Raw genomic sequence first — 13,907 nt, 5'->3', positions numbered from 1 at the left:
TGTGGCAATAACAATCTTTGGGAGGATAACTGGATGGGGTTGGGGCCGCTTGCTGTCCAGGAAAAACCTCAAATTCATATTTCTCTCCGAGGGGCTGAAAGTGAGAGATCTGATTGGAAAGAATGGGCTACTTCCTCCTTCCTCTCTCTTTTTGTTTCTGCCTCAGCAGGTTATTGAGTTCATCTTCTCAGGGGCTTTGCTACGTCTGAAGAGCTAGATCAATGCTTTTGGCCCCTGGACTCCTCTGGTTAGTTCTCGATGAAGTCGGCGTGGGGTCTTTGTAGATACAGGACATAGCAGAGGAGCTGGGCTAAGGAAGTTTGGCATGGCAAGTTTCCACTGAAGATAGCTATCTTCGTGTGGAGATTGATTCAAGGGGCCATCTCAGTTGATGTGAGAATTCAATCCAGAGGCGTGAAGTCGGGGTCAAAGTGCATCTGCTACATGGAGGAGACTTCCAACATCCCATCAGTCGAGTCCCTCAATCATCTCTTCCTCCATGGGGTACTTGCTTCCTCGGTTTGGAAGCATTTTAGGGACATGTCTGGGCTTCCTACTTTACGGCCCCACTTGATCGAAGCAAGGTTGAAGCAGTAGTGGTTGGTGGATCTGGGAAGCAGCAATGTGGCTAGAAGAAAGATCACTCCAAGTCCAGTTCTTTGGAAGATTTAGAGGGCTAGAAACTCCATGAAGATGAGGGGCATAGCAAGATGAGGGGCATAGCAGTCTCGAGTGCGGCCACCATAGCCTGGGTTAAATGGTGGTTGGACATTCTTTATTCTGGAGGGGCCCAATGCCCGGAGTGAGCAGGATATGAGGTGGTCAGGTGGACTAAGCCGAAGGAGAGGTGGGCTAGGCTGAACTTGAATGGCTTGGCGTGTGGGAACCTGGGGCCATCAGGTGGTGGAGGGATTTGCATAAATGCCTGAGGAAACCTCATCTTCGCATTTTTAGTGGGGTTCGGTGAGGGTTCCAGCAACAGGGCGGAGCTTCGCATGGTGTGAAACGACCTTTTCATGTGTCTCAGCTTGGGTCTGTCCAAAATTGGAGTGGAATCAGACTCCAGATTCGTGATCGATCTAATTTGTGGGAACTCGAATCCAAGCTGCACTTGGAAACACTAGTTAAAGAGAATAAAGGCTCTTAAAATTTGAGGCACTTTCTCATTTCGCCATATCTTGAGGGAGGAAAATGGCCCTATAGATGGTTTGGCTCATATTGGGAGCAGCTCTCAAAGGAATTATACTTATTTGGTTTTGTCTAAGCTCCTGATTGATATTAGGGAGTTAATCTTATTAGATAAAACAGGTCTAGGGGCCATTAAAAAGAAAACCTACGGGTTATGAGGCGTAGGTTTCAATATTTCATACGATAGGCTCCCTATTTTTCAGGTGGGAGCCCGAAATCTGTCTGGTCCATGTAAAGTTCATTTTCTGGTTGAATATAATCTATTTTTTTAATGTATACCAATTAGATCTTCGAGTACTTTAGATGTTGTTATAGGAAGATCGGAGACGTCTCAGCTCTGAGGTCTGAGGTTATCTAGAGTTAACTCGAGGTGTAGGATTAAGCTTAGAGTCATGAGTATAGGCGAGGGATGGACCTCCAATTCGACGACTGTTATGCTTTCACTCCAAGGCCCTAGATGGAATGATCTGAGGCTGAGTCGGTCTGCTCAGAATTCAGAGCGGAATCCTGGAGTGATCCAAGGCTGAAGTTATCAGCTCGGAATGATCTGGCGCCGAGGTGATTAGTTTGGGACTCGGATCGGAATCCACTTATGAGGGGGACCATGAGGTGTCCCATTACCACACAATTGGCGATGGTTACTTAACCGCCCACGTCCGCATGACCACACAACGACTGGGTAGCCGAATCTCCTGCGGGATGTGGCAAATGCCCCTAGATGTGCTGAGTTATGCGGACATATCCATCTCAGGCAAGGGGGTATAAATAGCGTCTTGCAGGGAGGAAAAAGGTACGCAAGATCTCACACTCTCCCTCTACAACCCAACTTAGACCCAGATTCCCTTGACCTAACTTGGGCATCGAAGGGTCCCCTGTGTAAGTTAGGGTCTCCTTTGCTCACCAGTGTTATGCAGGTTCAGGACTCATACAAGGCTCGGAGTTAGAAGATCCGAGCGGAGGATAGGCCAGATTTTGTCAGCACATTTTTTGGCGCCATCTGTGGGAAACTAATACAAAAAATCAGTTCCCTATTTTTCAGTACAATGGCAAGAGGAAAGAAGAAATCCACAGTTGTGGAACCGGAGGCGAATGATCAGACTCGGTCTTCCTCATTAGTTCAAGCCGAGTCAGCTCCAAGACCTTCCCAGCACTCTCGTAATCAGGCGAGCAAGTATCGAGCTATGCAAAGCAAGATACAAGCCCTAAGCAACGAAATCAATCAGATGAAACAGCGACAAGAGCAGCAGCCGCATCCTGCTTAGGAAACGGTTGGACCGGTGGTGGAAGTCCAGTCCGCACCATGAAGTATGAGACCCGAAGGGTCACAACATCAATCCACTTGGGTTCCAGCTTCAGTTCAGAATTATCCCCCCACTTAAAACTAAGTTCTGGCTTGGAACACAATGACCCGGGCTCCGATGAATGCTTTGGTCACCTCAGCTTTGGCACCTATGGATCTCTGTCATGAGCTAGAGAGGAGGAGGGGAGGGAGGACTCCTGTGGTAGAGGCTCCACGAGAGATAGTAGCCGAAAATAGAGATCCGTGAGAGGTGTGCTTCACAGAACTTAATAATCGATTTTTGATACTACCGCAGAATCAGCAGCCTTCGTCCGTTCCCACCACTATTCAAGCAATGATGGAAGAGAAAAAACCTCCTTTCACCTCTGCAATCATGAACGAGGTGATGCCACAAAGGTTCGGATACCTCCCATCATCCAGTACTTTAGGTCTGGATACCCGTCTGAACACGTAGAGGCCTATCACTTGTGGATGCAAATCCAGACGGCAACGGACGCGTTGATGTGTAGGAGATTCTCGATCACCCTTACTAGATCTGCTCGGGGTTAGTACAGGTAACTCAAACCCAATTTAGTTAGTTCCTTCGCAAAGCTCAATAGATTGTTCATTACCCAGTTCATAAGTGGTAAGAAGAGTCGGAAGCCGACTACTCATTTGTTCACCATCAAGAAGGGGCCTAAAGAGTCGTTGAAGGACTTCATCACCCGCTCCAATGAGGAGGCATTACAAGTGGAGGACTACGATGACAAAATGGCGCTCTCTGCCATGTTCAACGGTCTAAAAGAGGGGAAGTTTACCTTCTCCATTGGGAAGAATCTACCAAAGATGTTGGCTGAGCTTATCACCAAAGCTCAAAAATACACTAACACCGAGGAATTCTCTAACTCCCGTAAAAATGTTCAAGCGACAGAGCTGCCAACCAAAGGAAGAGGTTGAAGAACGAAGAACCCCAGCCACCCAGTAAGAAGTTGGACGACCATGTCCCTCGTGATCGCCGCCTGAGCAGAAAGCCTAAGGGCAAGTTTTGTTCCTACACTCTCCTCAACACATCTATAAAATAAATACTACTGGACATCAGATGTCAGAAGCTCCTGAATTGGCCTGTTTACATGAAGGCCGACCCAGATCAATGAGACAAGCGCAAGTATTGTTGGTTCCATCGTGATCACGACCACAACATGAGTGACTGTGTGGATCTCAAAGACAAGATCGAGACCCTCATCCGTAAGGGTCATCCGCGCCGGTACACCAAAGAGGAGAGAAGAGTAGTCGAGCAAAGATGTAGAAGAACCGGTCGAAATTCGTACCATCTTTGGTGGGTCATCCGGTGGAGGAGACTCGAACAGGGCCCGTAAAGCCCACTCCCGGAAGTCTGACCCAGAGCAATACGTCCACATGACTGAGAAGCGGAGGAAAGAGCTTCGAGTCAGCCCTTGCAGCCTAACCTTCACGGAAGATGATGCACACAGAATTTAATATCCTCATGATGATGCCTTAGTGGTGACTATGACCATAGCCAACCACAAGGTGTACTGCATCCTGGTCGATACAGGGAACTCAGCTGATGTAATCTACTATGAGGCTTTCGATAGAATGGGGATTCTAAGGTCACGCCTCAGACCTGTGAAGACCCCTCTACATGGCTTTGCCAGAGAAATGGTGATCTCCGAAGGAGCCATCTCCCTCCCTGTGATCGCGGGAGAAGGACGGCACCAAGTCACTCTCATGGTGGACTTCCTCGTCGTTAATGTGTCATCAGTACACAACGTCATCCTAGGCAGGCCCTCCCTCAATGTAATGAGGGCGGTCGTATCCACATACCATCTAATGATAAAGTTTCCCGCCGAGGGTGGAATAAGCTACCTCTGAGGCGATCAACATGAGGCTTGAAAATGTTATGCAATAGCAGTGAAGAAAGGATCAGTGAAGCAAGCTCTCACCATGAATGTCCTCGATCCCAGGGGACCTACAGAGGATTCATCTGTGGAAGACTTAGAGGTCGTGCCGCTTGACAAAGTAGATCCGAGCAAAATCGTTCAGCTCGGAATATCATTGAATTCCGAACAACGGTCTGAGATGTTGGTCTTCCTACGACAACACAGAGACGTCTTTGCATGGTCACACGAGGACATGCCGGGAAACTCTCCTGATATCATGTTTCACCGGCTGAATGTGGATCCAGATCACAAACCAGTAAAACAGGAGAGAAGACCATTTGACGCCAAGCGATATGCAGCCATAGCCGACGAGGTCTCCAAACTCCTCAGCGTTGGCTTCGTCAAGGAGGTGCACTATCTAGATTGGATCGCAAATGTGGTCCTCATCAAGAAAGTGAACGGGAAGTGGTGGGTCTACGTGGATTACTCTAACCTAAATAAGGCCTGTCCTAAGGGTAGTTTCCCGTTGCCTCGGATCGACCAGCTGGTAGACAGTATAGCTAGGCACGAATTGCTCTCCTTCCTGGATGCGTACTTTGGGTACAACCAGATCGCGATGCATCCCCCAGACAGGCAAAAGACTACCTTCGTCACTAACAAGGGACTCTACTGTTATTGGGTTATGCCATTTGGCTTGAAAAATGCTGGGGCCACGTATTAGAGATTGGTTAATCAGATGTTCACCAAGAAGATAGGATGCACCATGGAGGTTTATGTTGATGATATGCTCGTCAAGAGCATCAAGGCGTCCAATCATCTAACAGATCTCGGAGAAACCTTCTCTATCCTCCAAGAATACCGTATGAAGTTGAATCCCTTGAAGTGTGCATTCGGAGTCAACTCCGAAAAATTCCCCGAGTTTGAGGTTAGTCAGCAGGGTATTGAAGAAAATTCAGACAAGATCAAGGCGCTCCTTGATATGAGCTCACCTCGGACTATAAAAGATATACAATGCCTCACCGAATGAGTAGTAGCACTCGGGCGGTTCATATCCAAAGCCATTAACAAATGCCTCCCCTTCTTTCAGCAGTTAAAGGGTCATAAGAAGGCTAAGTAGCATTGAAATGTGAGCAAGCCTTTACTGTCCAATCCTGAAGAAGGTGAATCCTTGTTCCTATACCTGGCGGTTTTGTACTCAGCCGTCAACTTCGCACTGATCAGAGAGGTGGGGGGCAAGCAGCGCCCTGTGTATTATGTGAGCAAAGCAATGATACCTACCAAGACAAGGTACCCACCTCTAGAGAAGTTGGCACTCTGCCTGATCGCCTCGGCTCGGAGGCTACGCGGCCGACTCCATCATTGTCTTGACTGACTCTCCCCTTAGGCAAGTCCTCCAAAGGCCTGAGGTGTCAGGTCGACTAACTAAGTGGGCGATTGAACTCGGGGAGTTCGATATTTAGTTTCGATCGAGGACCGCGATTAAGGGCCAAGCTATAGTCGATTTCATTGCAGAATTCACTGCTCCAAGTATAGAGGGGACAAGCAGTGAAGTAGAAACAGATCCTACACCCGCTCCTCTAACTAAACACGATGTAGAGTCAAAACCAAGGTGGACCTTTTTGTGGATGGGTCATCCAACACCAAGCGTGCTAGAGTAGGGATAGTCATAGTCGTGCCTAACTCTATACCTATCCAGTACGCAATCAGGTTAGGCTTCAAGGCCTCTAACAATGAGGCGGAATACGAAGCCCTATTAGCTAGACTCAGACTGGCGGCCAGCCTGGGAGTCCAATCCCTCGACGTGCGATGTGATTCTCGGTTGGTGGTGAATCATATCTCCACTGAATATAAAGCCAATGAGACTAGGATGGTCACTTATTTGGCCAAGGCCAGAAAGTTGATAGAGAAGTTTCGAAGCTACACCATTAATCAAATACTGAGAGCAGAGAATTCTTGGGCTAACGCCCTCGCAAGGCTAGCCTAGGCCACGAAGGGAAGGATTCCTCGGGTTATTCCTGTAGAGTTCATAGAGCATCCAAGTATTGACCGAATGGAGCAGGAAGCAGTCAACCCAATGAATGTCACACTGAGCTGGATGGACCCGATTTACAATTACCTCACATCGGGTGAGGTCCCTTCGGACAGGTTGGAAGCAGGGCGTTTGAGGGTCAAAGCTGCACAGTATATAGTCTTGGACGGGATCTTGTATAAGAAAGGGCATTCACGGCCCTATCTTAGATGTATCTGACCCGATGAAGTAAATTACGTGATTCAGGAAATTCATGAAGACATATGTGGAAATCACTCTGGTGGTCGAGCCCTGGCTCTAAAAACACTCCACCAAGGATATTTTTGGCTGACCATTAGGGAGGACTCGAAGAACTATGTCCAGAGGTGTGATAAGTGCCAATGATGTGCAACAGTGCAGAGAAAGCCTGTGGAAGAGATGACCCCCATGATCGGGCCATGGCCGTTTGCTTAATGGGGAATTGACATTATCGGACCTCTGCCCACTGGGAAAGGACAAGTCAAGTTTGCTATCGTTGCAGTCGACTACTTCACCAAGCGGGTCGAGGCCGAGCATGTCGCGAAAATTACAGAGCAGAAGGTGGTTGACTTCGTTTGGAAGAACGTCATTTGTCGGTTTGGAATCCCACGCACTATCGTTTCTAATAATGGTAACACAATTCGACAACGATAAGTTCTAAGGCATGTGTCGGGGGCTCGGCATTTCAAACGCGTATTCCTTGCCTCAGCACTCACAATCCAATAGACCAGTGGAGGCAGTTAATAAAGTCATCAAGCACCATCTCAAAATAAAATTAGAGAAAGTGAAAGGCAACTGGGCTGAGGAGCTCCCATTCGTCCTCTGGGCTTACAGGACTATAGCTCAGTCGTCTACTAGGAAAACCCCATTTTCACTTTCCTACGATTCAGAGGCGATGGTGCCTGTCGAGATTGACCTCCCTACAGCTCGAGTCAGGAACTATTAGTAAGATCAGAACGCCGAGCAGATTAAAACTAATCTGGACCTACTCGAGGAAGCTAGAGATGTCTCCATACTCCGAGTTGCTACTCGGCATTAGCATGTGGCACGATTCTACAACTCCAAGGTCAAGACTCGATGATTCCTCCCAGGAGACTTGGTCCTTCGCCGAGTTTTCTAGAACACTGCAGAGCCAGGGGCTAGGGTACTCGGACCTAATTGGGAGGGGCCCTACCGCGTGGTCCGATCGACCAAGCTTAACTCCTATCACTTGGAGGATCTCGAAGGGCGTCAGCTCCCCGACCCGTGGAACACCGAGCACCTAAAAATCTACTACCCTTGAAGTACTGGCCGCTGAAGGCCCAATAAGTGTACACCTCGGAGCAACTAGCCTCTTAAGGCTTTCAATAAAATCTGTTTCTACATATCTACTTGAACAACTTGTCGACAAATAGAAAAAGTTACTACTCACAGGCAGAGGCTAACTCAACGGACTGATCCCTTAGAGAAGGGGTTAGTACATTAACCCATGAAAACTCGTCAAGGGATCCTCTCATATTTAGGGGAAAAACCCATGGACGACCCGATTCCTTGACAAAGGAATCGGCTTGTCGCGCGACTAATGGATCTACAAAAAGCCTAAATACGGGAAGACAACTCTGAAATGAGCCGACTTACTAAGGTGTCAACTCGTCAATCAACAACTTAACATCTAGCAATTATCAGTGCAATCATCATTTAAAAAATTGATTATAATTATCACTCTCTCTCTCCAAAGGGTTAAAAACATCATCCACAAAATCATCCATCAAACAATTGTTTAAAAGAATTAAAAGAGAGGGAAAACTATTCGGTCGAAGGAGGCTGAGAGGCGGGAGCCGGGCCCGGGAAGACGTCTTCAATTGGTCTCTCCACTGCATCTTCAGGAATTAGGGGCTCAAGGTTGAGATCCGGATAGAGCTCGTGGACTACGTCTATGCAAGCGTCATAGCCGCAGTTATAGAACTTGGTAACTTTGTCAGTCCTCCCCTTCGAGGACTTGAACGCGTCCACCATAGCGGCCACTATCAACGCCAGGGAGGCCTTATCTTCAGCCCGTTGAGCTTCCTTTGCCTGCATTACCGCTTGGTTCAGCTCTTCCACAGCCTCGACATTGGTTTGCTCTAGCACGTCCCCCAATCAAGCAATGTCCTTTGTGAGCGAGTCGGCGTGGGCGCTGGCTCCCGTTGGCTCAATCACAACAATAGCGCATCGTGCCTGAAGGTCATCGACGACCCCTTGGAGTTGTAACTCTCATGCCTTTCCATCGTCGAGTTGCCGGCGCAGTTCCACCTGCTCTATTCGGAGGAACACAGCCTCATCTCGGAGAGTCCCGACCTCGCTCCTAAAAGCCATTATTTCCTTGTCCTTCTGCGTGATCTCCCTCAACCTCTCTCAAGTCATCAGGAGCTTCGGGATGGACTGAATAAAAAAAAGGGAAATATAAGCGCATGAACGTGATGAGAGGAGAATCAAGACAGGAAAGGTTAGTAAAATACCGAGTAGAAGACAGAGGCAATGTCGTTTATGAAGGACTCATCTGACTTATTGAGGAGGGTTGCAATCTCCTCCTCTAGGGTATGTTTCGAAGCTTAGCGAACCAAGCTCGACATATGATAGCCCGGAGGAAGTCTATCCCCACTGGAACTGACCCGAGAGACCCTGTCACTCCTACCCAAGTCCCACTGCTTGCCGAAGCTTGGGTCTTGGCTCTGGGGTCATCTCCGACTTTGGGAGGAGAGAGCATCGCATTGGCCATCTGAATGGCCTCCTCCCGTTCGAAAGAAGAAGGGATGGCAATGTAGGGTTCGAGGGCTAGTGGAGGTACTTCGAAAACACGAGGAGAGATGGCTAGATGGAGAATCGGAGCTGGAGCATTATCGACTGTGGCCCCGACCACGGTGTGTGCTGGAACTACACCAATTAAAATTGAAGCTACAGCAATAGAAATTAAAGCTGAAGCTGGAGCTGCAACAACAGAAATTGGGCCTGAGGGGCCCTTGTCAAGAGGAGTTACCTGCCTCCTCCAACTCGTTGTCTTCATTCACAGTTTGGACCTCACATCTCCTCGACAGACTGGGCGGCTTTCCTCTTCCGAGATCCGGAGGCCTCAGCCATGCCTACAAAAGGGATAATGAATCAATGTTCGAGCTGAGAATCCTTACGTTTCATAACAATAAAAGGCTAAGGGATACTTACTAAATGAAGTGAGGAGCGGCTTGGACTTACAGAGCCTAGACCGATGAAGGTTATCAGCAGTGATCAGGACCGACCAGGAGCGTAAATCTTCTGAACGTGCCCTAGCCTTGGCAATCTGATTCTTTTGGTCCGAGGTGAGGAGAGGTTGGCCTCTCAGGAAGTCTGCAGAAATGAAGATAAACACTGGTCAGAGTATAGCTAGCAGAGAAACATTGCAAAAGGATTGTTTAGGATTCGACCTAGAAGGGTAAATCGGGTAGGAACCCGAGTCCTTAGATTCCTGAGATCCGCTGTCGGTGCTTCCCACTCGCCCGAAGCCCAAAACCACTTGTTCTTCTAATCCTTATTAGAGGATGAAAGTTGTAGGACCAGCCTCGAGCCTTTACTGCCGCGGGTCGTGAAATAGTACCACGGCTACTAACTATCATGCTTGATCAATTATAAACTTATCAGCTCTTCTGGTGTAAATTCTGAGTTCTTGACTTGGCGTTAAATGATGTATAAAGATATTAAAACCCTCCAAGCGTTGGGAGTAAACTGACCTGGGGCTAGTCCCAAATAAGTCGTCAGGGCTCGGATGAAGAGATATATCGGAAGGTGGAGTCCACATTGTAGGGCGCAGAGGAAGATCGCTACTTCCCCTTCAGCAGGAGCTCCAGCGGTGTCAAGGGGCTCTAGCGTCCATATCCGTACTGAGTTAGGGATCTCAAATTTTGATCGGACCCAGTCAATCTAGGACTCGACCTGTACAGAGCATCCCGGGATGGTCTCTGCATTTCGCCCACTCGCGGGCATCTCCGTAGCCCCCTCTGTCGAATCTCGGGGGGCTCAGGAGGCCTTTTTCCCACCCTTGCGATACGTCCGAACCCCAGTTTCTTTGCCCCTCCTGGGTGGAGGGTAGAGGGGTACTACATCAAGGGGGCCTCTAGAGGCCTCTCGTCTATCATCGGAGCTCTCTGGCCAGGAATCATCCTCGAAGGCATAATCACCCCAGACCATCTCCGAGTCGTTCGACATTCCACAAAAATGAAGTAAATAAAGGGAATCCGAAAGTGAGGGGGAGACTCACCGGAAGCTATCCGAGACAGTCGCCAGAAATCGCTTTTATCGGAAACCGATGATCGGTTAGAATCGCCTCTCCTCGCAGGTTATGCTTGTCAAAAATCGCCTCCTCAAGCAGCTCACAACTATAAGAATTCAGAAAACAGAAATGAAGGCATCTTTGAGTGCCAGGGGTTTTTATAACCCACAAGTGACTCTTGCATTAATGGCAAGACTTGATGGCCGCGGCCGAACCGTCGCACGCCGACTTCGGAAGACACGTGGCTGAGTGCCACTGGCTCAAGCACTGCCAAGTCGCATGCCCCTGGCATCGGGCGACAAACTCCTAGCAGTGGAAGCGTCACCTAGCCGTCTCTCGTGGCTTACGTGGCGATCCCTCATAATTTCTCTAATGATTTGAGATCTTAACCGTCGCCATGCATCCGCTTGAGGCTAACCTGCGGACAGAAAACCCCGAGTATGTATCTTTTTGAATATGGAAACCATGATTGCGACTGCATGCGTTGGGGGCGCAACAATGGAGGCTACCAATCTTGTGCATGTGCTTACTCTCTGAGTTTGTGTCCGAACTCAAAGAGTAGGGGGCTTATATTATGGGAAGATTAGAGACGTCTCAGCTCCGAGGTCTGAGGTTATCCAGAGCCGACTTGAGGCGTAGGACTAAGCTTGGAGTCATGAGTATAGGCGAGGGATGGACCTCCAATTCGACGACTGTTATGCTTTCACTCTGAGGCCCCAGACGAAATGATCTGAGGATGAGTCGGTCCGCTCGAAATTCAGAGTGAAATCCTATAATGATCCGAGGCCGAAGCTGTCAGCTCGGAATGATTTGGCACCGAGGTGATCGGCTTGGGACTCGGATCGAAATCCACTTATGAGGGGGACCACGAGGTGTCTCATTACCACGCGATTGGCGATGGTTACTCAACCGCCTATGTCCGCACGACCACACAACGACTGGGTAGCCGAATCTCCCGCGGGATGTGGCAAATGCCCTAAGATGCTCTGAGTTATGCGGACATGTCGATCTCAGGCGAGGGGGTATAAATAGCGTCTTGCGGGGAGGAAACAGGTACGCAAGATCTCGCACTCTCCCTCTACAACCCAACTTAAACCCAGATTCCCTTAACCTGACTTAGGCATTGGAGGGTCCCCTGTATAAGCCAGGGTCTCTTTTACTCACCAATGTTGTCCAGGTTTAGGACTCATACTTGTGACTCGGAGTCAGAAGATCCGAGCGGAGGATAGGTCAGATTTTGTCAGCAGCAGATGTTTTTAATTAGTGTGTGCATGCACCGTAATGCAACGCAGAACTTGCGGAGGCAGATTGTGTCAAGCAGGGCGACGGACCTTCCCCAGCCAATGCTAATTAAAAAGTATAATGCGTGCGTGTCAAGATTAGGACTCACATTGAAAAGGTCAAAATTATTATTTCTTTCAAAGAATTTTTACTTTAAGGAAAAAAAAAAAAAAAAAACTTTCATGCCCCCATACGCATGCACAGTACTTTTATTCTATTGGTGTTGGGCATAATTTACAGCCGTCGTCGTTATCTTTAACTCTCCACTAGTTCCTGTCCCAAGTGCTTGACAAGTCGACACCCATATACAAGGAGCATTGCATTGAATGACCCACATGGAATGTGCATGAGAGCACACAGCTACAGCCAAAAAAAAAAGAGTACGCTGGTACATGATTTCCCGTGCATCCAAACAGCCCCTGAGGCTCGTAACACACTTCAAAATAGGCTTTCGAGAAACCCCTTTGGGAAAATTTTGTAAATTCCTGCTAACAGTCTTTTAAATATGGTGCATGATATGTGCGCACTGGATTCTCCAATTTGTACTGAAGGTTTGTGATTTGAGACGTGTTTCAGCTAACTTAAAACCAAAATAAAGAGAAGCACTCGGTAATTTCACCATAATATGAAAAGAAAAGCTATGGGTTCCAGTACCCACTGTGGTTTGAGTGCGTGGGTGTAAGGTATGAGTGCGTGGGCGTGTGTGAGGTGTGATGAGTGCGTGCGTAAATGAGAGAGGCTAACCATGAGATAGAGCAACGATGAGAGGAGGATGGTCATGTATCGGCCCATGTAGGTATCAGCAACAAATGCTCCCAACAACGGAATCAAGCTGCTGACTCCTGACCAAATGTTCACATTCTTGGCTGCGGACAAGGCAGGCTCGTGGAAGACGTTGGTGAGGTACATGATGACATTTGCCGAGATGCCGTAGTAGGCGAATTGCTCAGCGATTTCGACCCCTGCATGAGAGCAGATGGCTTTACTAAATGAGAGAATGATTGAAGTATGATAATTAGTGGAATGGAAGGAGGCCTTGTATTGTAATCCTACAAATTATGTAAATGGCAGATCTCCACTCTCCATGGGAAGATGGCTTTCGATCCACTCCGTCCGCCACGGAATGCTCCTTGAGACCAGTACTGCTACTCAATAGAGGACATGTTTGGGAGACGTCCATGGCTCTAACTCGAAAACCTGGGATGCAGTTTGGAAATTTGGAGGTTTGCTAGTCTCACGTTTTTATAGACAACATTACATGAGAAATAAGAAATAACCACAGAGAAGATGCCCTACAGTTTCTGAGATAAAATGGGTTGCTAAAACTACATGAAGAGTGGACTATAGTGTTTTTCGGGTTAGGCAATCTGCAGTGTGTCCCACCTCATAGATGGATTGGATCAAACCGAGGGACTGTATTGACCACCTAAGGAAAAAACAGAGCCGTTTTGGGTCTGTTTGGACCTTTGTATGATTGCTGCCCAAACATGCATTTTAAACTAAATTAGCAGAAGAGACGATACGGTTTTGGTGGATCCTCATATCGACTGAGGTCAGTGGATCCCTAACTGTGGGGCCCACTTTGATGTATGTACATTACATCCACACAGTCCATCCATTTTGATAGGTCATTTTAAGGCATGGTTCCTAAAATGAAGCAGATCTAAATCTTAGGTGGACTACACCATAGAAAACAGCTCTGATTGAATCCACACCATTAAAAGCTTCATGGACTACAAAAGTATTTATTTTCCATCCAACCTGTTGATAAGGTCATAAAGACATGGATGAAGAGATCACACAAATATCATTCAAAACTTTTGCAACCCAGGGGAAGTTTTTAATGGTTGATTAACAGTACTATTTCCTGCATTATAGTTTACCGTAGATTTGGATCCACTTCGTTCTTGGCATCGTACCCGAAATTGAGTTTTCAAAACGAGTGGATGACATGAA

General features: G+C 47.9%; 1 protein-coding gene across 1 annotated transcript in view; it reads right to left on the bottom strand.

Moving 5' to 3' along the window:
* The window catches only part of LOC131237483 (protein NRT1/ PTR FAMILY 5.4-like), a 59,314-nt gene extending 45,916 nt beyond the window's left edge, over positions 1-13,398 (bottom strand). The window contains exons 1-2 of the mRNA XM_058235276.1: positions 13,005-13,398; positions 12,696-12,913 (exon numbers count right to left, since the gene is read on the bottom strand). Coding sequence (XP_058091259.1) covers positions 12,696-12,913; positions 13,005-13,131 — 345 coding nt within the window. The 5' untranslated portion in view covers positions 13,132-13,398. The remainder of the gene's footprint in view (positions 1-12,695; positions 12,914-13,004) is intronic.
* Between the last annotated feature and the right edge of the window lie 509 nt (positions 13,399-13,907).

Source organism: Magnolia sinica, chromosome 2 (assembly GCF_029962835.1).
Source record: "Magnolia sinica isolate HGM2019 chromosome 2, MsV1, whole genome shotgun sequence".
In the NCBI taxonomy this organism is placed as follows: domain Eukaryota; kingdom Viridiplantae; phylum Streptophyta; class Magnoliopsida; order Magnoliales; family Magnoliaceae; genus Magnolia; species Magnolia sinica.
Note: the sequence above shows the minus strand (reverse complement) of the source record. Positions and strands in the feature narration are given on the sequence as shown.